The sequence below is a fragment of the Hirundo rustica genome, chromosome Z (assembly GCF_015227805.2).
Source record: "Hirundo rustica isolate bHirRus1 chromosome Z, bHirRus1.pri.v3, whole genome shotgun sequence".
Taxonomy (NCBI): domain Eukaryota; kingdom Metazoa; phylum Chordata; class Aves; order Passeriformes; family Hirundinidae; genus Hirundo; species Hirundo rustica.
The window spans coordinates 35,946,020-35,972,573 of record NC_053488.1 but is presented as its reverse complement, the minus strand read 5'-3'; the positions used below and the strand labels follow the sequence as shown (position 1 = coordinate 35,972,573).

The window sequence follows — 26,554 nt, the reverse complement described above, 5'->3', positions numbered from 1 at the left end:
ACAAGTTCTCTTCTGATTGTAGATAAGCCAGTGGAGGAAGTAACTCCACCCTGCTTACCTGCTGGAGTTTATGGACTTGCCACTTCACAGGACATACCCAACTGTAATTGGAACAATTTCAGTAGTGTTTCTTCACTATTCCAAATAATTTTGATGGAAAGGCTTTATCAAGCTATTGCACAAGTGAAAGAGCTGGCAGCTGGGGATGGGCAAGGGGCAGCTAGGGTGGCCTGGAGGCAACGGAGTTGAAAGCAGAAGATGATTGGCATTAGCTAACACTTTTTATATTTTAATTTAAAGTGGCTATCTGATTAAGTACTTTAAAGTACTAGTTTAATGAGCTGCAGGGTGTTTAAAGCTTATGTGTGCAATGCTGCACTTCACTGCTGGTCAGGGAATTTCTTTAAATCCCAGCTTTCATGAGGGTAAAAAAAAGTTAAATAACCAGTTATTTTGGTACAAGGGAAGATTTGAAAGTATAAGTCTTCATTGTGCCAGTAAATAAACCATGGTAAGACAAATAGTAAATTTTCAATGTTACAGGAACAGTTAGAATAGTATGTGAAAAGGTGTGTGCTGCTTGTATGTCTTTTAATATTAATTGTATTCTAGTAGTGTTTTCTTCTAATGTAGTCAGCTGCATTCTCTTGCATATTTCCTCTCAGCATTTTCAAACAGTGACTCAACTCAACAACCAGTTGTTCAGAATAATCAGACTATTACCCCACCCCTCCTAATGCAATGCAAAAGTCCATTCTTGTGCTTCATAAAGAGAAAATGCCTTTGGTTTTGTATGTACCGTGAATGAAGAGATATCATGTTTTTTCAATTAATACACAAGTTATGATAATGTTTTGAGCTTATGTGTGTTGATTTGCTCTCACTGGTATTTTAGGAAGTTTGCACCTGCATGAAAAGAGACATTTTATTTGTTATATATCAAACGTCTTCAGACAATGATATAAAACAGTGCATAAAACGGAAAGACCCTGATGTTAATCCCAATGGTAGATGTTCTTACTTAAAGAAAATAGAGGGGTTTTTTTAATTCTTAGTTTCTTTTAGAGGTTATGTAAATTTTTTAAAGAGACTTGGAGCATTTTTTGTGATTTTAGAATATCTTGAAGGCAATTTTGTGTTGCAGTTGCTGGCAGAGCTTTCAGTTTGATTTTCAGAAACATGTTTAATCCCCCTGAAGCTGATAGCAGAACACGAAGTTACATATCTGTATGGTGTAACAGGAAGTGTAATTGTCTACAGAACTGTCAGTAGCAGAAAATACCTGTTCCTTTGCTTCAGAGCAACAGTGCAAATCTTGATGTAAATCTGAATTCTAGCATAAGTTTTTCAGCAGAGGTGTCTCTGTTAAAATATGAAGAAACGACAAAAAAAAAAAAAAACACAGAAAAAAAAGAACAAAACAAAACCAAGGGAAAAAAAAACACAAATCAAAATTAAAACTTTTTTTTTTTATATCTAGGAAGAATTTTATTGACAATTTGCTGTATGGTCACAGAATTAAAATAGCAATGATAAAAGACTTCAAGTTGTACAGCAGAGGCCTTGGATATTTCCATTTAAATAAATTGATGCAATAATACATTCATTTATTAAGTTTTAAGTTAGAAGATATTGTTAGCCTATAGATTCTAATTATGATTGTCATAAATATTTTCTTTTTAAGGGTTTTGATGCATCCTTCTGATTTTTTTTTTTTAATGTGAGATACTTCTACTGGTTTTGACACTAATTCCTTGATTCTGGGTTTGAATGTGTAATTCAGGACAGTTCTTAGAGAGCCCAGCACTCTTTAATCTGTTAAGTGAAGAAATCCAGGGAATTAAGTAAGACTCCGTAAGAGTACATGAGGACTCTTCTGTGGACTGTGTAGGCTCTGTAGGGGACTACAGGTGAAATGAGTGGAAAGGTAGTGACCTGAGTTTGTTTACTGAGTGGGCAGAATTTGAGCGTAAAGGATGAGGACAAGGGAAAGTTATGTATTTTTTAAGGATAAAGTAATGTTTCTGAAACTTCGGACGAAAAAAACCCCACAAAACCGTATCTGCTCATTTACTGACTTCCAGAAACACAAATGAGATGTAACAATTTAATAGAATTTTTTGGTTTATCACCTTTCTAAAATTAGCCAGTTGTGTATTACCAGATACCTTAGTAACGTGTCCACTGTGCAAAAATGCAATAACCAGGCTCACCTTGAAGACCACAGCTAAAACTTGCCAAAGGAATGCAGCATGACAATTGTGTAAATGGGCCACCTGCCAGTTTATTCAGTTAAAATTCTCTTGCTCTTATGAGTACCACTGTAGCATGTAATGACTGGCAATGCTTTTTTATGTCCTTCCAAAATTTCATCACAAAATAAAACTAATGCTTTTGTGGCTGGGCGGGAATAAGAATCTAGTTCAGGGTCTGTCACTTTCTTATGGTGATGGCTATGGATTTCTTTTTTTTTTCTTTTTTTTTTTTTTTTTCTTTCTTTTTTTCCTTTTTTTTTTTTTTCCTTTTCCACCAACAAATTGATGATGAGCTTGTTCCTGCTGTTTTTTGTGTTAAAAAAAACCCTGAGGGCCGATCCTGTGCTCAGACTCTAAAGCCTTTTTGTCACTGCCAGAAACCAATTAGCATTCTCAGAAAATATTTGCAGACTAGTACCTTCTGGCTTACCTGAGATAGTGTTCAAAACATCTTTTTCACATTGGTGTTTACTATTGAATTGATACTTTAATAAATAAGTAAACTTCCATCAATGAAGTCATAGTGAATGAAATTTTATGGTTTTGTAATTGAGCCAATAATAATTTGTCTCTTCACCAAAGCTAACAAATTCTTCTGTATTTTTACTGTAAGATAGAAATTAAACTTCTTTGTTTCTGTTATTGTTCACAATAACTTCTCACTATTTTATTAAAAAGTAATTCAGAACATCTAGAAGTCTGATTATTGATTGTGTGGATTTATTTAAAAAGAGTGCCTTTACTAATTACTACAGGGAAAATAAAATGTTCAGAAATTGGTGACACTTCATCATCATTGAATAAATTACAAGACCATTGCTGTCATCCCCTAGAATGAATGAGGGAGTCCCTACATCTGTTTATCTCTCAGTGGCCGACTGTAGGCTGTTTTTCTGCTGTGAACTAGCCAAATGTCAAGAACCTGGTTTCTTGTGGCAGTCTTTCTGCCACTTGTCCACTGTGGGGAGCCTGTACAATTCCTGGTGCATTGATTTCATGAGATGCCCAGCTCCTGGACACACACACATATGGGTACCTTCTTTTTTTGGAGGATGTTTTTTGTGACAGTTAATTAAAACCTTCAGTACACTGGTGCTGTATGGTTGAAACTCATCATTAACCAGAAGCAGAATAGTTCTATGTTGTAGTTACTGAAGCTTTGCAAGCAATTTTATGGCAGTTTTGGGTTATTTGCTAGCCAACTGGAGTGTTTTTCAAGTACTGCAGTTTTATCAATCCAATCAGAAGTTTCAGTGTGAATGCAGGACTTCAGGTGCCAGAGATCCCACTAATTAGTTTGTGCTGCCTTCTGGTAACAAGATCTGGAGAGTGTTCTAGTTGTCAGCGGTTGGTTTTCTGTTTTTAATTTAGTCTCAAAACAGTACTCTTTATCCTCCTGTCATTTTATAAATGGTAATGATGTATTACCAGTCAGTTATACCAGAGTGCTGTAGGTTGCTATCTACTTCTATAGCAGTCCATTGCTCTTTGGAAGGTTCATGTTAAGTTTATCCAGGTGTGTGTATGTAGGCACTATAGACTGAATATCAAAAAACGCATTACCTATTCAAAGCAATTTTATATTTTTCACACTTTGTATAATACTGTGTCTCTAAATTTCTTAGAATTATGTATCTGTAATTGACAACTTTGGTGAATTTACGTTTGAAAGCCAAGCAAAGTTGTATGGGAAAAAAACCATAATAATTACGCTGTCTTTCTTGTACAGTTAGCTTGAACCTATGTAAGTGGGGATGGCGTACATTTCTATATTTTGTCCCCTCTTTTCTGCCGATAATGCTTTTTTTGTTGTTTTTTCTTCTATTGTACTTCTCCCTACCTCACAGCCCATTTCCTTCCCAAGTTTTTCTTTCGCTTTTCCTCAGTGGGATGATGGTGTCACTGTCTAGCATTCCTGTTGTTTCTCCCTGTTTATAGCTATCTTAATGACTTGGACCGCATAGCAGATTCCACCTATCTGCCAACCCAGCAGGATGTGCTCAGAGTTCGAGTCCCAACAACAGGGATTATCGAATATCCATTCGACTTACAAAGTGTCATTTTCAGGTAGGAAAAAAAGTTTTAGCACACACTTGTTTTGTTTCTTTTGTTTCCTTTTTACATTAACAGTGCCAAGTAAGGATATTGGATTAAAGTACATAAAAAGCAATTATTCTGTTTCTAAAATTTGAGCTTGGTCAATTTATCTTCATGTAATTGTCCACAAATATTTAGAAGCACATGTTAAAGATGTCAGAAGGATCGAAGACAATTAGGTTTGTTATTTTTGAGAGTAGATTTTACTGATAGAAAATCTGCAATTTGTCTTTACAGTAATATATTGAAGTTTCGCTATGCATAATAATCTGAAAATACAACTGTATGTCCTTGACATGCATGTAAATTATGGAATAAAAGGTTACCATTTGTGTAGTTGATTTTTAGAGAGATATCACCCTATTTTAGTGCTAGTACAGTTGTTTAAAAAATAACTACGGAATTGTAATTACAAGTTAGACATCCGTGTTTACACAGGGGATGAAGTGGGAATGCACTGCAAGCAAACATCAGACTTAAAAGCAAACATGATTAACTCTCTGCTTACAACAGATTCCATTAAATATCAGTGGAAAAAAGTAGTTTTAAAAACCAAACAAAATAGTGTTTTTAACCAAATCCTTGAATTTTGTTGTGTTTGCGGTTGGGTGTTTATGCGTTAAGGTGTTCATGGAGTTGATGTGGTTGTTAATTTTGCAGGATGGTGGATGTAGGAGGCCAGCGATCAGAAAGAAGAAAATGGATACATTGCTTTGAAAATGTCACATCTATCATGTTCCTAGTAGCACTTAGTGAATATGATCAAGTGCTTGTGGAGTCAGATAATGAGGTAAGCAATTGTCAACAAAACCCATGAGTAAAAAAAAAAAAATAGTTTTATGTGTTCATTCCCAGGTGTTTTCCAAATGCATCTATAAGCAGTCATGCACAACTGGCACCCAAGGGAGTGAGGAGAACTTCAGGGGTCAAAGGAGAGGAAGGGTTCATTCTTCAAGTAGGGTTAAGCTGATCCATTCCATGAAGGGATTCAAAGTCTCTATTTTGTGTTGAAGAGGAATATAGTTGAATATAGAGCTGTGTTTGTTCAGTTACTGTTATGAGCAAAGGCACAATAACAGGTGGTGTAAATGATGACAAAATATAGAGATTTCCTAAGAAACAGACCTTAGGGTAGTAAACTCCATTCCTGTGACTTAAAACTCAAGCTGTATATTGTATTTTTATTTCAAAAAAACAAGAGAAATAAGCAAGTGGGTCGTCTGAGGGTTCAAAGCACTCTCCATTATTTTGAATGCAGTTTTGAATGAAGACTAAGGATAATTTTTTTATGTTGAGGGTATTTTGTCTCTCCTGAGGGCTCTTTTAAGTTACTCATCAAACTTTCATGAATTTTACTCACTAGCACTGTTCTGTGCAAATATTTCAGCACATACTTTAAAAAGTTAGATGAAACAATGAGAATATTTAACAATATCTTCTTCATGTCTGCATACAAGTTACACTGTTTAAGACAGCGGTTAATGTAAAGTAAAACAAGTGTCCCTGGACAATCACATTTTGTATGTTGAACTTTCCTTAGGATTAATTTTTTTTTAAAAGCCTTGGAGCTCTGGAAACTTTTACATTTGTAGTGTTTTCATAAAACAAAATTATTATTTTGTTAATCGTATAATTACCTGCGTCATTCAAAGTTGAATTTTCAGGAATTATGATGTGGTCTGCACCATCTTCATCTCCTGTAATTTTGGAAGACAGACACGTATAGTTAATAAAGAGAAATCTGTCAGGCTTGATTTGTTGTGAAGTCAAACTGGAAATGTCTGGTTCTGTCTTTTTCTGTTTGCATTATTCTTTTGTAGACACAGAGCCAACACAAAAATACTAAGCATTTTAATTATACAAATCAAAGCAAAATTTATTGGAAATTGCATAAAGAAAAATTAGTTACGATAATTTTCAAATACTATTCTAACTATCCAAAATAAGCTTCATGGAAGGCAAAACCTTCTTGTAGGTAGTTTTTACACCTTTCTATTGATCTATTTATATTTCTTTTTAACAACAGAGGAAAACTTCTGAACCTTTTTGACTTACAGTTTTACATATATTCATGACTTTAATTCAGACCAGGTTTTGTTTTCCAGTAATACATACGTAGCCGAGTAGACTTTGCAGCGCACTTAGGCCTGTGTTACTCTTAACTCTGGAAAGGATCCAGACACTCTTGGAGCTGAGCACCAATATAGGCAGCTTAAGTTTTGGCTTTCAGCAAACTTGTAGCCTGTCTGTCTAGATTTTGTTGGTATGTCAGGACACTGACTTACTCCCTTTTTTTTCTCTCCCCTATATCTCTAAACATTGCAATCCCAGAATTAATGGAAGGACGTGTTTATTTATTCCACATAAAGTAAAGCATAGTTTGTCTGAATGTGAGTGTGGCAGAAATACAGCTTTAAGTGAGTTTGTTGACACCTTCAAGAAGAAATTCAACCTGCAAAGATATTTTTCTTCATTGAGGTCTGACAACCTCAGGAGGGAAGACTGATTTAACATGAAGACTTTGGTAACCAGCCAAGAGATACTTTTCACACTTAGCTTTGAATTGTGGAGCAATATTGAAATTTTAGCATAGGGAGTGAAGGGGCTCGACTTTCTTAATGTGTATGCCATCGGTGTGATACTAGGATAGAATCTAATCATTCCTCGGTCTGTGTGTCTCATATTGAAATTTAAATGTCTGACTTGACAATTTACATTGTTCTGCTATTTCCTTTTTATTACTTTCATGGCCTGATTAAACTCTGATTTTTGTAAGGTGGCCTACTTTCTTTTTTCTAATTAGTGCACTGTATATTGCCTGAAGTCTCATTTCCTGTAGTACATTATTACAAAGGAAAGTGTGGTGTTTAATCGTTCGTGTCATCCTTTTTAGTTAATACAGTTTTTCATTTTTACATCCTTTTCAGAAGTAAATGGAAATCTTTAAAAAGTACTATTTTCTGTTTGGAGGGGGGGCAGTGGGGGGTTATGGTACTTACATGACCTTCCTCAGCAGGAAATAGACTCAATTTTTACTTCAAAATGTAGTGCCTAATGGATGGTTAGTTGTAAACCTGTGAGGATGAGGTTACTCTTAGTTGGGAATCTTTGTTAGTGCTGGATATATGTGAGGTGGAGCTGGGAACTGTTTCTGTTTTCATGCCCTTGAAGGAGTGAATTAAGAATTAAACTTAAGAATTAAAAGTTCTGAGGAGTATAACTCTTGTATAAGGGGACATACATAGAAAATAAGACAAGAGTTCAGACTGCCTGTTATTCAGAAACATGTGCAGGATGACTTCTAAATGGCACATCCATGAAATTGCACTCCCATGGCAACTATCTGAAAAGTTGGGAGCTTCAGTCCTGAGCATAAGTGTGCCTGGCTGTCCAACTGTATTTTAGCTATGATTTCTCTAACAGGCAATACTCAGACTCAAATGGCATCTCTTTTAAGGGTATGTCTAGATTGCACGTAACTTGATTTTGGTGCATAAATACAAAATGGCAAGAGTGAGTAAGGATGCTGTATTTTGCCAATCTTGCAAAAATTTCAGTTAATGTACAGTCATGAAATACTTCTCTTTTAACAAACACGAAGGAGAGCTAGCTAACTGTTCCAAATTCTGCCCTTAATAAAATAGAAAATCTGTCTAGGAAAATGAGGACAAAATTTGAACCAGAGGACATAATACACTAATTATATTAATAGTACTGTAAATTAAGTAAATATTCCATCAGTCTGATGTGATGTGACAAAGAGCAACATGTTATAAATTAAATTACTAGATATTGGACCTTTTCAGTTTTTCAGAAAACTCAGTAGGATTAGAGGTGAGATGAAAAATGAAGGAATCATCTCTTTTTTAAATAGATTAAAGATATATTATGTCTTGAGGATCATGCTCTGTCTCTGAATTATGCCAACAAATTTGGAGAAATTGGCAGTTTTATCAAATGGCACAGTTTAGAATTTTTTCTTATGTTTAAAGTAATTTTTTTAATACAAAGTATTTTACCTAGATTTTCAGGATATGCTGCATTTGAATATGTATTAGAGGTAGCTCCTTTCAACGTATCAAATCTCAGCATCTCCATGCAGTAATTAGAAAGAATGAGTTCCAGTTTCTGTAAGAGAACCACAGCCACTTGCAGTTATGGAAGAATTAGAGACATAACAGTGTATCTGTAAAATAAAGTTCCTTTAAAAAGTGGTTTTCATTATCTCTGCACAGGTAGTTAAGTACTTAGAAACAGCAAAACAGAGAGCAGTGTTTATTGAAGCTTGTACTTGTTAGTGCACTAAAAGTCTTAAGGTATGTAAGATTTCATATAGTTTGTATGGCTCTGTGGGGGTTATGTGTATGTTTTCTTTTTCTAGGGTTTTCAGAGCAATACCAGAAAAGACTGAACACAATTTCCTCAGTTCATCTAAATTAATTAACAGGCCAAGTGAAAATTAGAAATTTTCTTAACTATTGTAGAGTAAATTCTGTCTTTCTTGAGGTATTTTCAGAGGTTGCAAAGTAACAGAGGCATTGGACAGCAAGAAGTATGCATTGATAAAAGGTGATTTTTATATGTAAGTCATTATGAGTATTCTTAACTTTGCACAAAATATCTTGGGGAAATTGCCAGTTTAGATTACTCTTAATCATGGAATTTCTCTTAAAATAGGAGCACCTTCCCTTCCCTTTTATCATAAAACTGTCACTCAATTTTCATTAAAACTTTATAAAAAGTACCATCTGCTTATGATCCATGTATTTACAGATTTGACCCCAGATTACAGTTCTTGCGGAAAAGGATTGTAATGTATGAAGGAGGCATGAGTGGCTTAAGAATTCTGAGATTTTAAAATAATAGGAAAATTGATTTTTTTTCACTTAAAAAATCCTAGACACATTATCCTATAGGTCTTTTCTTACCTAAATCATTCTATGATTCTGTGCCTTCAAACTGTATCTAATACTGCCATTACTTCCCACCTGTTCTCCTTTCACACATATTTTCCAGGATCTGTCTCTCCTGAGAGCTTGGCAAATGCCGTATTGCTCAATGGACATAAAAAAAAAATAATTATGTCATAAATATAATTTCTTTTGTTCACTGGCTTTCACTTCCTTACAATGGTTTTTCTTCTTTAAGGACCTGCATCATCTAACCTGCTGTGGTAACCAAATTGAATCTTTTTTTACCAGTCTTGATCAGTCCCTTTTGAAATATTGTAACATAGGTTACAATATTTCAGTTGTGCATGAGATACAATTCTCTTCATTCTGAACTGAAGGAGTTCCTCAGGGACTTGTCTAAACCTGCTCCATTTGCTCTGCAATGTGACATACAGTGGTGTAGCAGCCAGATTTGTGAACACTGCTGCTTGCGCTGGTTGAGAATTCTGCTGCTGTAACTTAATGCTCTCTCATTCTGTGTTCAGCATCCCATTGTCTTACAGCTTTTTGTCCTGAGTTTACAGGCTTCTAAAGCAGAGGCTGTTATTTACAAAGTGCAGCTGTGATCCCCCATCAACTCTTCCAGGTTTCTGAAATGTATAGCAGGTTCATTTCCCAGTACCAGATGTTTACATGTCAGTAGCAGTAGAGAGGCATAATTTTGTAATTTGAGATGTGAACAAAACCAATAGGTCTGGAGGTGTCTTGAGCAACATTTCCAATAGCCATTTGCACATATCTTTCAGGGGGTCTCAGACAACCCAGAACATCTATATCTCTGGAACATGGTAGATGGAAGGAAGAAGGGACCATCTGACTGAGTCTCTTATGGAAGCAGCATGGAGCTAAATACTCCAGGAAGAAAGTTGCTCTTAAAAATGTTTTGTCCAAAACATTACCAACAGGGGATCATTAAAGTGATATACTGGTCTGTAAATGCAGTGGCCATTAGTAAAACTGTTTTTGACTTGGTGGTCCCATATCACGAGGGCTGAAAGTAGAATTGTTTGTTTAGAGAGGTAGGATCTCCATCCTTAAGAGAGGTGTTCAAAGCTTGACTGAACACAGCCGTGAGTAAAATGATACGATGACAAAGTTTTTCATGCTGGGAGCAAGGAGTTGTACCTGGTGACTTCCATGTAAAGATCCACTCCAGTGTAATTTCTTCTTTGATTCTAGAAAAACATGGTTTGACATGTGAAAGGAGTGTTTTTTCCTTTGTTTCCTTGGGGAACATCTCTGTAGTCATATCCAGGTTTTTCCACAGCTTCTTTAATACCCCTGAAGAACCCTACTTTATTTGACAGTGGATATCTGCATTAATGCAGTTACCTTCATAATACTTTACACTGAAGAGCTGCCTTGCACTTTTGTCAGATGAAGGCAGAACAGGATATTAAGAAAATCAGGGCTTCAGTATCAGCCACAACTACAAATTGAAACTGAACAGACTTTGTAGAGTGGTTTTCTGCAATGTTTTTTGCTTCAAGTACCTGAATAAAGGCATGTTCTTTTGATTGATGGAAAATTTTGGTTTTTAGACTGCCCCATGGAAAAAGGATCAATGTTGCTTGGTTTGGTAAAAAATACTCTGGTTAAAATCTTAATTTACTGAAATAATTACATGAAACTCAGGATAGGTATTTTTACTGCTAGCTTATTTGTATTTATACAGGTATGGAGATGCAGGCACACATGCTTACATTTTGAATCCAAACATAGCAAAGCAGTTGAGCCTAGATGGAACTTGTGTAGTGCTCATTTGTGTAATACGTTAACAGGTGACAAATTGGTACAGTGTTCCAGTCACACTGGTTTGATGTGGGCAAAAATAAGAAATGGCATGAGGCTGCACAGTTCAGAGTATGTTTACCCTTCAAAGAGGCAGTTATCTGAACAACGTTTTTCATTTTTTCATCTGAAACTCTCATGCTCTTCTTGTCTGAGCATGCTTCCACCTCTTTTCCAGCACTACGTTCCTTATTCACAGGCTAGTTGTACATGGCTTAGCATGAAGGCTGAAAGAAAACAATTCTGAGATCAGAGGACTTATTTCTACATCATAAATAAATGTAATGCTTCAGTTGGCTGGGTTTTTTTTCATCAACAGCCAACAATCCAGAACAATTGAGCATATGGCAGAGGCATAATACAACTAAATGGCTCAAACGGTCTTCATACTTATTTATTTAAATATTTTTTCCCATGGGAAATCAAATCTCGAGAACTGATTGTTTATTTGGAAACTTGAGAAAGTAGCACATGAACTACCTGCGCCAAACTCATTGCTGGATATAGTGTGTCTTTTCATACCTGCCCACACAAATGCATATTTATTTTTGGCCTGTGGACAAAGAACCTTTTGAATGTAAATTATCAGTGCTGGAGAAGATTTGCATTAGGAAGAGTCAGAGCCTTTCTCTTTTGTTGAATTGGGTGGTTCATAATGGAAATGGGGGATTGGATGATCATGAACCAGCACAGAGGGGCTGCTAGAAATGCTGCTTGTAACTGTTGCTACTGGCAAAGATGTCACTGCTGCGTTTCCCCTCCCCAATAACCGCTGTCAGAACTCTCCAGAAAAGAGGTTTTTTCAGGGACAACTTGATTTTAAAATATTTTCACTAATTTTTCTCAAATGTAGGTATTAAAAAAAAATTAGCCAATTCCTGCATTCGTGTTTTATCTTGAAAAATAATTTAAGAGCCATTTTTCCATTTGAAAAATACTTGACAGCAGTACTTGAACCATGTTTTATGACTATCCTATAGACCAGTTTTGTTTTGGACAGTATTTTTGTTTTTTGATGGTTGTTGAACATGTTGATTTGATGCATTTCAGCTGTCACTTGCTTCATCTGTGTCTCTGCTGGATACATAAAATTGCCATGTATTTTCAAGAGCAGCGTTAGAAATTTAGTTTGTTGGAGAGTTGAGAGTTCTTCTTCCAGGTGATTTTAAAATACAATTCTTACCTGCAGAGATGTCTTCCCAATCCTCTACTGGAAGCTGGTTTTTTCAGGCTAGTTGATAGAAAGATTTGAGATAGTGAACAAAATAAAGGAATTATTCCTGAGCTCTGTTTGAAATGGCCTCTGACTGCATTTGTGTTACAAAATATGTATACAACCATTGCAGGTTTTATTTAGATGACTAGCTACAGCACTGTAGCTACAAGATTATACTTCATACTGGTGGCAAAAACATGAAGCACTTCCAATTTTGATACTATATTGACTTTTCTACATAGTGGAGGACTCTGCACTTACCTCCCACTTCCTCATTTCCTCTACTGTTTCCCGGCTTTTGCATAGTACCTCCATTAAATTTTTAGCCAAGAAATACTCTGTAGGTCTTTCTGTACAGCTTGACATTGCTTCTATGAAAATAGTTGCTGGAAGTCTTAGTTGGATAGTGGAGACATTCCAAGTCAATATAGAGTTGTACATAAAAAACATTCATAATGAAAGGTTTTGTCAGCCAAAATAATAGAGTCCATTACAGTTACACTAACCTTCTGAAATATTAGCCTCTGCTTTTTCTGAAGCTCCCTTGCATCAGTATCTCATTTTCTATGGTTTCCATCTCTGAATGCCCTCTGATTCAAATAAGCATTTTTGCCAGCATACACTGGTGACATACGTAGAACAAGTTGTTCACTAAGTGTGCTTAAAAGTGTTTGTTTACCTCCTTGCCACCTCTTTTACTGCATTCCAGTAAAATGTAGTTCCTCAGAATCTGTGAAATCCTAATTTTTTTTTTTTTTAACAGACACTGCTTAAATTGTTAACTTTTTTTTTAAGAGAAAAGTAATTACTACATGTTTCATTCACTATGTGAGTTACAGTATGCCCACTAGATGCCACTCTAGAAAATCATTAGGACAGTAATGGGTGAAACTCCACTAGTGCTTCTCTGTTGTTTCAGATTATTATTTTACTAAGTGTTTTCTGTCAAAGCACTGCTTGTTAGCTGTGAAATGCTGCTTTCCCTTCACTGAGTACCAGCTGATACAGCTCTTAAATGCTATTTTAGCACTCTTGCAGATATTCGTCAGGATCTGACAATTGAGTGCTTAAAAACTATCCCAATTTTGTTATTTCTATAATTGCAGGAGTAATTGCATTTTTTCGGACAAACGGACAGTAAAGAGAATTTCAGTATTTACATCCAAACTAGAAACACATCTCTTTAATAGGAAAATTGAAAAAGCACATATAAAAATAAAATTGGAAGGAAGTATACTCCTTTTTAATCCATTAAAACTTAAGGAAGAGTAAGTTTGCATGTGGGTAAGAATGTAGGAAAACATGGTTTATGCATCTGATTGTATTTGTGTTAATGTTTAACAGTTACAGAAAAACTTTCCTACATAAAATCTTTTATATAAGAGGTACATGATAGAAAGAAATTCCATTTTATTTTTGTTCCTAAAAACTTGTTTGTAGTCATAAAACTGGACAGTCATATGATTCATTAGTAAGTACAGTGACTTTTCTTTATATTTATTGAAATATTAGGATAAATTTGTCCAAGATTATGTAACCTGTTTACAGTTAACAAATTCACTATTGGAGTATGTCTGCTATATTTCTTTCTCTGTTTCAAAATTTAATTCTACATTGGACTGGCAACTCTGTCAGGGTATATGGAAGATGGAAAATTTTACACTGGCATCTGTATATTCTGACAAGAAAAATGGAGGAACAGCTGGTGATACCAATATGTTTTCATGCAACTTGGGATTGACTGCAGACAAAAGCTGAGCAGGGAAGTTGGCCCAGGCCAGCAGATCTTTAGGGATGGTGAAAAAAGTAATTCTGCTGCTCATTTTCCATATGCCAAGCCAGAGAGGCAATGATGAGCTATTGCTGCTGTTGAACAGGGATTGCTGTTGAAGGTTGGCTTCACTGCTGACATTGGCTGTCAGCTACTGAGAAAGCCTTGAGCCAGATCCAGCTGCACATTTCTATACGTGACTTATTCAGTTTTCTATCTGCAGCATTTTTTTGTTGAAGCTGAAATAAGATTTTTCTGGAAACAGTGGTGTGGGATATATCTTCCTATTGCATCTGACAGAAGGTCAGATTCCCAGTGCTAGAGTCTTCCTATACACTTTGTCATCCTATTCATATTTCCAGTAAAAATACTGTAACATGAAACTGTCTTTTACACGAGAAATAGTGCATCCTGTTAAAGGTTTTTTTCAGAACAGTAGTTCAACCATATCATCTTGTGATTAATTAAACTGATCAAAAATATTATGGCACATATATTTAATAAAGCAAAAGAGTGAGCATGCGAAGGAGTGAGCTATCATTAGAAAGAGAAAACCAGTTTAAGACAAATTTTAGAGGATAATAAACAGTATTGTTGGAGGAAGTTAACTCTGGCATAAAAATTGTTTTTATCTGTGTGACATCCATAAAAGTTGAATTGCCCTTCAGTAAACAGAGATGAAGGACAGCAGAAAGTTAAGCAGGGACTGGTAAGTCAAAAATGAATCACTTCATATTTTCTTCTTAATCAATCAACCATAGTAAAATAAAATGAAACCATTATAGCATTTTAATTGGTTATGGCAAACTGAGGACCTGTATTTCCTTATACAGGCAGATAAAATTTACTTTAAAATCTCTAGGCTGTCTTTCAATTCCTACAAAACATCTGTAGACTACACATCTAAATGACAACATATCAAAATGTCAGTTCACCGTTCTTAACACAATTTGTTTTGAATTCCCTTTGAAATAATTTGCAAAGGGGTTTATAAATACAATTTCATGGTCACCTGAATGTGTTGTGAAAAGCATGAAGGGCCCAGAGCCAATGTCCTGTGAAGACAGTGTGAGAGATCTGAACTTGTTTAGTCTAGTGAAGAAGACATTAACACTTGCCAACAAGTATTTCTGGCGTCGCAGGTTTGCCATGGAGATGAACTTTTTGAGGTGAACCATAAAACAGATACAACTATACTATGTAGTTCCCATAGTTGCCTTTTCTTAAGGTCTTGTTAAGAGAAGAAATCTGTACAGAATGTTGAGAAGAAAATACCGTCTTACTAACATTTAGTCTAAGGAGTTACGTTCATGCTCCTCTGCATTGACATTAGTGTTTCTTTCCTTTCAGAGTGAAATCCTGGCAGTGTTGAATTCAATGAGTCATGAGATCTGACTGCATGAAAGAAAATGTTTTATTACTCTGCATTAGTTTCTCAGTATATAAATTCAGCTGTTTCTTTTCATGCACCACAGCAATATGCAGTGAAGTTTAACAGACTAAATCAAATACAAAATTGAATTAGTTTACTATTTTTTCCCTTTTTTCTTGTTTTATATTTGTTTCTTTTTAAAGTTCCGATTCATGTTGGCCTCTCTAAAATGCAAATTCATGGAAGTAAATATACACTTACTGCAAAACTCGTGAGTTATCTGACAGATTGTTGAATGGCTCAGCAACAGCAGAATCTGCAGGATTCCTGTTCTTGTCACACTCTGGAGCACCATTTGGTTGTGAAACAGTCTTTTTCAGGAGGCTGCAGCTTTAAATAATCATAATCATAATCATAATAATAGTAAGTTAGTTCCTGTGTTTCAAACCATGTTTGCTCTGGCTCTGTATTAACCACGTCAAGTCAGCCTAACAGTTCAGAACTAATCAAATTGTAACATCATTCTAAAATGACAAGAGTGTTACCAGTAGAAATAGCTAGGCTTTGCTGGTATTTCAGCTGTAATGCGAAGTGGTTTCAGGAGCAGCTAAGGAGTTAAAGGCTAATCCAATGACATTGTTACCAAAAATCAGTAAAAATAAAACTCCTTAGCCCCAGTGTAGCATTAAGAAGCAGGCATTCTTTATTCAGCCAGATGCACAAGGAGGTAGCTCCTCTAAATACTGTGCATGCTGACTACAGGACGTTTTCTGTTTAGATACTGTATTTTACGTACATATTCATTGATTGACCCAGAATAAACATGCATACAATAATAATTTCCCCAAAATACTTCACATGTAGTCCCTCACTTCTGCACATGCATTCTTTTCTCCTGGCAGTCTCTTTGGTGGTACCTGGTGGTCAGCGACCCCAAAGTCATACCTGACTGCTTGGTGAACTGGTAAAAGGTAGCATAACTGGGCTGGCTGGTTGCTATCCAGTTTTTCTTCCTACAGAGTAAGTGTTGTGTTATTCCATAGGCTAGTGGGTTCTGAACAATAAGCACTGTATTAGTCCACCAGGTGCAAACAATTTTTCATGTGGCAGCAATGCTGGAAACAATTTACAATTTTTTAAACATCTATGTCATAAACCTTTGGTGTAGACAAAATATTCTCAGGTTTTAAATTTGCTTGGGATTATTTTAAGTTTTCTAAGAATTGTTGAACTCTGTATTCAAAATTTGGGAAAGGCATGTAAAATAAATAATGTTCTTAAACCTTAAATTGGTTGTCTTGTGGTGTTGCATGTATGTCTACCATGAATTTCAGTGACCACCAGTGTGTTGGGTGGTTTTAACTGTGCGTATTCAGACTTCACAAATGTACCTGTTACAGCTTTCATGACTGGTGTTTAAAAAAACACTTATGCTTAACTAGCTGAATTTGCAAAGGGAAAATGCCTGGATACTTAATTTACTGCTTTCTTATTATTTTTAATTTAATTAATTGGATCTTATATATTGGTAAGAAAGTCCAAAAAGGGAATTGGATCCTTTTGCCAAGTGGAGTGAAAATGCACGGATTTATTTAAAAAAAAAAAATTAAAAAAAAAACCAAAATCTTATGACCACCAACATTCTGCTTTCTTTTTTATTCCAGAATCGAATGGAAGAAAGCAAAGCACTCTTTAGGACAATTATCACATATCCATGGTTCCAGAACTCTTCAGTTATTCTGTTCTTAAATAAAAAAGATCTACTAGAGGAGAAAATTATGTACTCCCATCTAGTTGATTATTTTCCGGAGTATGATGGTAAGTATAATGACATCAGAGCTCATGCTCTGTTTACACTGTAGTACTGGCAAATTGTGCTAGCTTTGTCCAAATGCTAGACAGCTAGATCCTTTGGTGTATTCTTTAAAAAAATACTAAAAAAATTGTAAAATGTGATTGAACTTTTGTGGAATTTTTTAGACAGCTAAGATTTTGTTTTATACTGTAATGACTTGTGGGTAGGAGGGCAGAAACTTTACTGGGAAATTGTTGACTTTTAGATGAGTATATATTAGTAGTGAACCACATTCTGTCATTTTTTCTAAGTTAAGGTGAGGGTTTAAATTGAAATACAGGAGTTAAAAATAAATAGAAACACATTCCTCAATTGTACATATACTCATCTATATTTTTGGTTTTGAGGTTAGCTTTATATAAGATTGAATACCTAAGGGGAAGTGTCATAAGCTCTCTGTAATGCTTAGAGAAACAAGCAACCATCCCATGCACCCTTTTATTGTACCTTTTTAAATCATGGTTTAATTTTACCTTTATTATGTGAAGTTAATGTGTTTGTCCATAAAAAACGTTGTGAGCTGTGTAAGTGTTTCTATTAAAGCTGTACTTTCAGGAACTTCTCATGAGGGGAAAAGCAAAGCATTTTGAGATAACTGAGTGGAGGAGGCCTTGGTAACAGAGAAAAGTGAAACTCATATAATAAGAGCTCTAAAGAACTAAATGTTCCTATGTTTTAAAAAGAAAATCGATTTTGTCCCAACAGGAAGGAATAGCTGATTGGGAAGCTGAGAAAAAGATTAAAACTCGTGTTCAAATATGGAAAGTAATAATGGGAAAAATGTACTTTTTGTTTTCTGTTAAAGAGGAATAGAACAGTAAAAAGCCTGCAGGATCAGATCATATTTATGAGTCAGTGTAAATTTAGTTTCATAATAATGTACAGAACAGAACTGGCTGTTGAATAAAATATGCTTGTTCTTTTAAATTTACTGTATGTAACAAGGTCCCTAGACAACATCCCGAAGGTGACTAGACCCTGCAGTCTGCTCCATTACCTTCTCTCAAATGTTGACAAAGCCTGTGTAAAACGCTTGTCCAGGAAAAAAAAAAATAATAATTCAAACACTTAGTTTGTAGAAACTTTGTTTTTCTTGTCCTTTGCCATTGGTGAGGGGGGAAAAATATGAAGACCTGCAAGTCTTTGAGAATCTTTTGTTTCCTAATTCTGCAGATCTTTCAGGAGCTCACTCCAGAGACAAAGTTACAGTTTGATTTGATTACTTGTGGTGGCAGGATGGGGTCTGTGGCTTGCAGAGGTCATCATGTGGTCCCCTCTTCTGTACCAGTGCACTGGGGATGTGGGAAGTGGGAGATCTGAGGAAATCAGATCAGAAATAGGTATTTTTCAGCTGGATTGCTTCTCTCACCTTCAGAATGGAGAAAGTAGCCTAGGGATGAGAACTGCTGGCCAGGGTGGTAAATTGGACAGATTAAATTAAGGAGTTCTGCTGCACAGTGCATTAGTAAGAACTTTGAAAGGGAGGCCAAGCCATGCTCTGGGGTCAGTGTATTGCATGAAGACACACGCTTTGCACGCTAGTACTAGACATTTGATTCACTGGCTGGGAGAGGGAGAGAGGGCAAACACAAAAAGAGGCTATAGTTGGGAGGAAAAGAAGAGAAAAGTATTAATTTAGCACTTAGATAGATCTTCATGGTATCATATAGAGCCAGATGTTGAAAACTGCTGATTATGGAGAGCAGCAGGCAAGAAAGCTACTAACTAATATGGTTGTTCTTCTCTAAGTCTCTTATTTAGACCAGAACCACTTTGCCATTTAAATTTAACATTAATTCGTTCAATATTTTTAAGTTCCTGAGGTCATAAGCTTGCTTTTCTATGCTTGAACCTCAGTCAGATAGAAGTTTAAATAACATAAAAATAGGGGTGTGCAAATTTGGGTATACCTCTGAATAGACCAATGGATTTTGAGAAAACGCTGTGTGTAGCTACTGTCAAACTGTTAAACAAAATTCTAGGGAATCATTTTAAAAAAGAAGTAATTTATTTTGAGGAAATTTTTGTCTTTGGAAGCCTAAGAATTTTCTTCACAAATACTCACATTTACAAACGTGAGTATTTGTGCAGAAATGCATTTACAAATATTTGCTATTTTGAGACTTAATATTGCTGTTCTTTATCTATAGAGTCTGGTGACCCAGTTAAAGGCTAGACCCAGTTGTGTTTTAGGAGCTGTAGAAGTGTTGGACAGTCCTCTGTGTTGCCTCAGAGAGCTTATTACCTGTTTACATCCCTAAATCTCAGAAAATGTATCATCCATATATGTGTGCGCATATATATACATCTGTTTGCGTGCGTACACCCGTATGTTGCCAAACCTTACTCCCCCTCCACACAAATTTACAGCACACCAGAAGGTATGTGCTTTCTCTTCTATACAGTCCCTTCCTAAATTATACAGTTACACAATTTGGTATTTTAAGCTTGAAGTATCAAAAACAAGGTCTGTTACCAGTTGTTGAAATCTGTGCACGCATCCTGGGCACCAAACTAGTGATTTTATAATTACTGAAGGACAGAGCTACACACAACAGCTGGGTGCTGGTATTTATGTTGCTGTGTAACAACAGGACTAAGGAAAAGAATAGGAGGAGGCAGCAGCACAGAAATTGTCTGTTCTGTAGATACCCACATTTCAGAAGCAGGAGAGCAAGGGGGCAATGACTTTTGGTGGCAGCCCTAGAATAGTGGAACTGGATTCACTAGCATGTGTCTTGCTTCTGCACTGCTTTTTTTCATGTGAACATGAATGAATCCTTACTGTTCCAGGCTGGAAGTGATTACCTCCTGTGATCTTTTAAGCTGAAAATGTAATTTGGTTAGATTGACTCTTTCCTTCTGAGAGTTACAATTTTAATTTAGATCTGATAGGATCATTTGCATACATAATTTAGATACCAACTGATTGGTTAGAACATGAGCCTTTTGTAGGCAACAGTTTCAGCTGGAGAGCAGCTGTGAATTTTATTATCACTTAAAGTAAATTAAGTTGTATTGATGACAGTGTCAGTCCCAGTTCAGGATATAATTTCACTATGCTTCCTACTGAAATCCATATAAAACTAGTGAATCTTGCAATGCTAAAATAACTGAAGTATAATATAAATACAGTAGGTTTAGACTGAACATTCATCATGTCTACTGACTTTCTAAAGATTTAATAGCTAATCCTTTTATTTTCATTCTGTGCATTTATAAGTCACCTGGTTTAAAAACAGGTGATTTATCCTGGTGAAGAAAGAAGATAGCAGCGTAAGAGCAGCTCTGATTTGGTGGACTTCTGAAATTTCCTTCCATCTTTATTTTTAATAGTTCCTACCACAAAGAATGCAACCAGTATATGATACTGTTGATTAGTAGAAGGTTCCCCATCTTCTCTTCTGTAGGGATCTCAGACTAAGGCTTCCTTATTTTCTTTCAAAGAAGTGCAGATAGGAATTTGACTTTAAGAAAGCTGAATTTCTTTTCTTACAGGACCACAGCGGGATGCACAGGCGGCACGAGAATTCATCCTGAAGATGTTCGTAGACCTGAATCCAGACAGTGACAAAATTATCTACTCTCACTTCACATGTGCTACAGACACGGAGAACATCCGTTTTGTCTTTGCTGCTGTCAAGGACACAATCCTACAGTTAAACCTGAAGGAGTACAACCTGGTCTAACTGTACCTGGGGGGTCCTCCAAAACCAACTTTCCATGATTGAAGATACACAAGAGGGACTGTATTATAATCTGTGAAAACAATTTGCATAATACTAATTTATTGCCGGCCTGGACTCTGTGAATGTCCGCAGAGTTTGTAGTTAATATTATGATTTTATTTAAAGTATATGGAGGAAAAACAAAAAATGCTGAAGTACATTCGCAGCACGTTTCCTCATTTTTTAGGCAAAACCTTGTGACTCAATGTGTTTCAAATTCTCAGTCGTACATTTACAAAGGATGGCAGTTTTTTGCTATTGAAGCAAAATCGAGCTGGTTTCCTCTTTTCCCTAACCCTTTCTCTCTGCCTCCTTTCCTACTCCTGTTATCTTTTAATAGGTACAAAGGCCTTTTCTTTTCCCCCAGTTGCATTCCTGGGTGAAATTTTTTCTGATGAGTGATTTGGTTAGGAAAACACTATCATCACAGTTCAAGTCATCAGTCATTCTGATTTTATAGTATGTACTTTCTTTGAAGGATCAAAAAGTATTAATACTGTGATTTTTAAATTCTTTACTTTGGTGTCTTCATTCTGTCTTCACTTCTGAGACTAGAATATTGGGATTTTAAAACAGAATTACAGTTGTCTAAGGATAATAAATTTAACCATAGTTTTACAGTTAAGAAAGGTGCACAGAAGATGGTAATTAAGACACAATCTGGGATGTACATGGAATATGTTAAAACCTCTTTTTAATTGCTGTGTGCCATTTTTTTCCTCTCTTCTTTTGTTCACAAATGCCAAATAGAAAAGTCATAGACACTATGTTTTCCCCAGTGGCTACAGCCTGAAACCGTGTTTTTCTCAGTTGTGTGGGGTGTTTTTTCTTAAGTTTGAGCTTTTTAAGTGTTCTTTTTCCACGTTAGAAAAACTATTTTTACTATACAAAACTCATGTTGCCAAATCTGGCTTTTTATAAAACCAATGCACTTGAAATGTAAGATGCTGATTGAAATGCCAAATGGATGGGTGGGGAACTGATCTGATCGAATCAACTGTCAAGTGATTAACACACATATTTTCAGCTCATATGTTCCCTTTTTTAGAAAGTATACCATTTTCTAATACCAAAACCAATAAGTAAGTGAATACATTATGAGGTTTACCATGCACCCGCATGTAGTCTGGTAATTTAAAGACAGTTTAGATCTCACATTTTGTCAGTTATGACATGAGATTGTTTTCCATAATAATGTCAAGGCACCTTCAGTTGTATTTCAAGAAGTTATTGATGAGAGATCATGTTCAGGAACCTTTTATGATGAGGTTGATTGTTAATTGATTCACAGGCATTTGATAGGCTTTCATGCAAGATAGCCTCTCACAATGTTCTTTAGAAGAGATTTATAAATGTAAATGAAGCAGTGAGAAAATCATTCTTGAAATTTAAATGTGCAATTTTTAACAACAGAAGTGCAGCACACATTGATGAGCCTTTTTACTGTAGCTTAGGTTGAAAGGTGTTTTTTGACCAGGTGTATGATTGGTAGCAAGAAAACTCTAAAGTTTAGACATGCAATTGGATTGATTATCTGTCAGGCCAGCTGGCACTAGAGTGCACTTAACAAAAAAACAGCTGCTACATAGCAGTGGATGGGAGGTGGGAAAAATGGCTTGTTAGTTGATTACCAAAGTTAACAATAAATACTAATGAGATGTTTTTCATCCTTAACCCTCCCAAATCCAAAGGAACAATAATAAGAACAGTTGCTGGGTTTTGCTCCCTCTTAGAACACCTTGTAATTTAAAACTGGTTGTAGGTATAGTGCAATTATGAATGCTATAATCATTGTACATACATATATATACATATATATATACACATATATATATATATATATATGGCAGCATCCATATTGGCTTTGTAATCATTAATTTTTGGCAAATTGAATGTGCTGTATTGATATGTATCTATGTAATTGTATTGTATGTCTTATAGCTAATTCACATTTTAAATAATGTTATTTTATTTACTTTTTTAAGAGAGAAGAATGTAAATTTTGTCAGTTTATTTCTGACTAGGGACTTGTTGTTGTTTTTATTTACAAAACAAAATACTATAGTACAGAGCGGTACTAGCATCGTGCTGTATAAAATCATTTGCACATTCCTGACTAGAAGTAAGTTGGAGACACCAAGACACAGAGGATTCACATTCAAAACAATGCTCAAATCTTGTCAAGGCTTTATACAGCTGTTGAAAACAATCGCATTAGAAGAACTTATGCCATTATATGTCATATTGGAACATAAGCTTTAAATATAAATTTAATTATTTATTTGACTGATTCGCATTAGGTTACTTTCACTTTTCTAATAGCTTTATTGGAAAAGTAAATTTCAGAGATATTTCAAACTGTTGTACATAAGTACTGATACATATATACTGTTGCCCTAAAAATACCATGATAAAATGAAAAACATCAGATCAGTCTTTCAGAAACTGTGGAAACCTTAGGTATAAAAACAACAACCAAAAAGTCACCATTCTTAACAATTTTAAGGAGTTAAAGTGTTTTATTTAATGAAGCTAAAGCAGGTAGATCAAGATTATTAAAAAAGACACTGACATTCTGAATAGGGGATCCGAGCAGTGACTCTTTCTTACATACAGCTTAACAGAATTGCTCCTGGTTATGCTATAAATGCAGCAGAGCTTCTTTTTTCACAGTTCCGCTGTTAATTATATCCCTTTTTTTAATCTGGGAATACATTGCCTACACTGGATTCAGTGCTATAAATGGAACTGTAGCCAAAAAATGAAGAAAAAAAAGGAAAAAGAAAAAGGAAAAAAAAAAAAAGGGGGGGGGGGGGGGGAAGGAAGGAAAAAAAAAAGAAAACCACAACCAAACAAAAAGCCACACCAGACAGTGGTGTCTAACAAAAGTTTGGGGTTTTTTAATTTGTGGGGATTTTTTTCCTACAGGATATTGGGTGGGGGAGAAGGAAAAGGGGTTCCAAGCTTTGTATAAAAACAAAACAAAAGTTTACTCGTGCTTTATAGTTATATTGTGATTGCAAAAGTTTTCAAGAGTGTGTGCCACTGGGTTATTTTCTGGTATTTTTTAGGTAAGTTGAACCTGTGGCAATGTTTAGATCATTTGAGCATGTTCTGGGAAAAAAAAAAAATATTCAGCATGCTAAGGCAAGCTTTACATGACTCACCTAACACAGCATTGCAATATGACAGTTTACAAAACATTTTCTTTTTAAATAACACAGCTGTTCCCACTTGTATATTCCACTGCGGTGGTGGTGTTGCTGTTGTTTTAATTGGTGGTTTCTACTATGCCTTATAGTGCTTAAGTCCAGAAGTTTGTGCCTCGAATATGAAGCTGAAGGCAAAAACATCAAGACAGAGACCCTTTTAACTTTGCCAAAATGATGTGTTTTCTTTGAATGTTATAAATGGGGGAGGAGGGAAGGAAAATGTTTTGGGAACCTGTGTATTCTAAATGTTCACTAGCACAAGAAAGCTGTAATACATGTTTTACAGAAACCTGGAACTTGCCTTTTCACAAATTAACTGGCGCTGTCCTTACGGATGTAGGATGATGCAGCTATAAGGGCAGTTTACTTTTTATAATTCAGTCTCTTTTGATTGTAAAGGTGTATGAACTGTACTTTTTAATCATACTGCCACATGATTGTGAATTGCTTTTTAAAGTTTGAAAATAGAGAAGAGACTTTCAATGCTGGATAACAGTCAGAATTGACTGCATGATTTGCAAAAACTCTATATGGGGGAAAAGGGCTGCATATAGATATTGCTAGACTCCCAGACTTTAGTTGTAAGGTGCAGAAGATTTTCAGATTACTCAGCCTCATGACCCTTTACTTGTTAAACATTTTTCACAAAAGAATGAAATATTAGCAGAAAACAAAGACATGTTAACCCATATGAAAAAAAAAATAAAATTTAGACATTTAATTTATTACATGTGCTGCTATTCTTGGAGCTCTGTGCATAGTTATCCTGCAGACTATTACATCAGTGAACTAATGAAGTGTTCACAGCATATTAACAAGGCCTACACATGACCTACCTCTAGTTAAGAGATCAGTAAAGAAGTTATGTTTTGGAGAGATTGACATAAATAATTTAGAAAATTTAAATGGCCTGGTATTTAATTAGCCATGGTATTTTAGAAATTGACACTTTCACAAATACGGTGTTTCTTTTGACATAAATCATGAGTTCTAGAATTTAATAGACATTAAACAACTAAAGCCTTTCCAGCTTGTTAGTTTGGTAGAAATCTTGCAAAACAATAGCTTTAGTTTGAGAAGTGGAGCTACTGATATTTTCTTTGTTTTGCCTTTTGGTTATCTATAGCATTTTGAGTTCTATCAGTCAAAATTTGTTTTCTATCTAATCAATACATTGGGGTCACAGTTTAGATGATTAAAGAATTTTACTGTAAGTTTATTTTGAGCTTTTTCACAGTTGTGCTGCAGGTAGGAAAGCATTACTTTTAAAAAAAAAAAAAAAAAAAAAAACAGTGTCAAAAGATAAACAAGTGTAATGTCAATCAGCTGGTGTGGTTTTTTCCTCTCAAAATACAGTTTAAGCTGATTTCCTCATTTTCCACGCAGCAGGAAATCCTTATTTTACCAATTCTTAATATTTTTTTTCTTTTAAGGAAGGAGCGTCAGATGCATTTTTAAACTTACAAGTATTTAAAAATAATATATGCTGTTCTTGAAGTGTCACTTAAGTGCATGTGTTGTGTGTTGCTTGAGGGACAGGAAGTTTTTTTGAAAAAACTAATACTGTTCCGTTTCAGCCCCTTAAAAATGTTGTTGGTTAAAAATACTGTCTTTTTGGCCACAATTCCATGCTATAGTATCTTCATTCCTTGAAATTTAGTTTTTATGGAATATTTAGGTTTATTGTTCTCCCAAAATGCTTCTTATTATGGCAAATGTTGGCTTGATGTATTACTTTAAAAATTACTTTTTGATTATACATGCTCCATCATCATTGTCTAAATATTAAAATTTCTGGAATGTCTTTCTTACAGACAGATGTTCAAAACATTTGGGGTTTGTTACAGTGGAGAAGGTAATTTGACAGTGTTTTAAAAGGTTTGGGGTTTCTTTGGCTTCTGTACAATGAAAACTCAGAAGCATGGAAAAAACTAAGTAAGATCTGTGCCTCAGGAAAAGAAAACTCAGACTTTGCAGACAGTGAGGCATATTTCTTGGGAATTTTTGGATGATTGCAGTTCTACTGCAAGAGTAGTGTGTTTCTTGGATCTTTTTATTTACCTATGTCATGATAGAAGTAAAAGAAAAAGGCCTATGTGATATTTTCAGGAGTTTGACTCATACCTGGTCAACAGTCAGTGGATCTTAGATCGTCATTACTAAAGAAATAGTATTTCAGGCCAGTTGCAGGAATTAGTTGGTTCTCTATTAAGTGAACACAATAATTCAGGTAAGGTTCCTGGAGTGAAAACAGTTTGCCTTAGCAAGGATGGGAGTTAATGGTACCTCATTTTTCTTTCCAGTT

General features: G+C 35.3%; 1 protein-coding gene across 1 annotated transcript in view; it reads left to right on the top strand.

The window, feature by feature from the left end:
* The window catches only part of LOC120765538 (guanine nucleotide-binding protein G(q) subunit alpha-like), a 118,683-nt gene extending 94,864 nt beyond the window's left edge, over nt 1–23,819 (top strand). The window contains exons 4-7 of the mRNA XM_040090502.1: nt 4,194–4,322; nt 5,013–5,142; nt 17,119–17,272; nt 20,808–23,819. Of these exons, the coding sequence (XP_039946436.1) occupies nt 4,194–4,322; nt 5,013–5,142; nt 17,119–17,272; nt 20,808–20,998 (604 nt within the window). The 3' untranslated portion in view covers nt 20,999–23,819. The remainder of the gene's footprint in view (nt 1–4,193; nt 4,323–5,012; nt 5,143–17,118; nt 17,273–20,807) is intronic.
* Nucleotides 23,820–26,554: the final 2,735 nt, after the last annotated feature.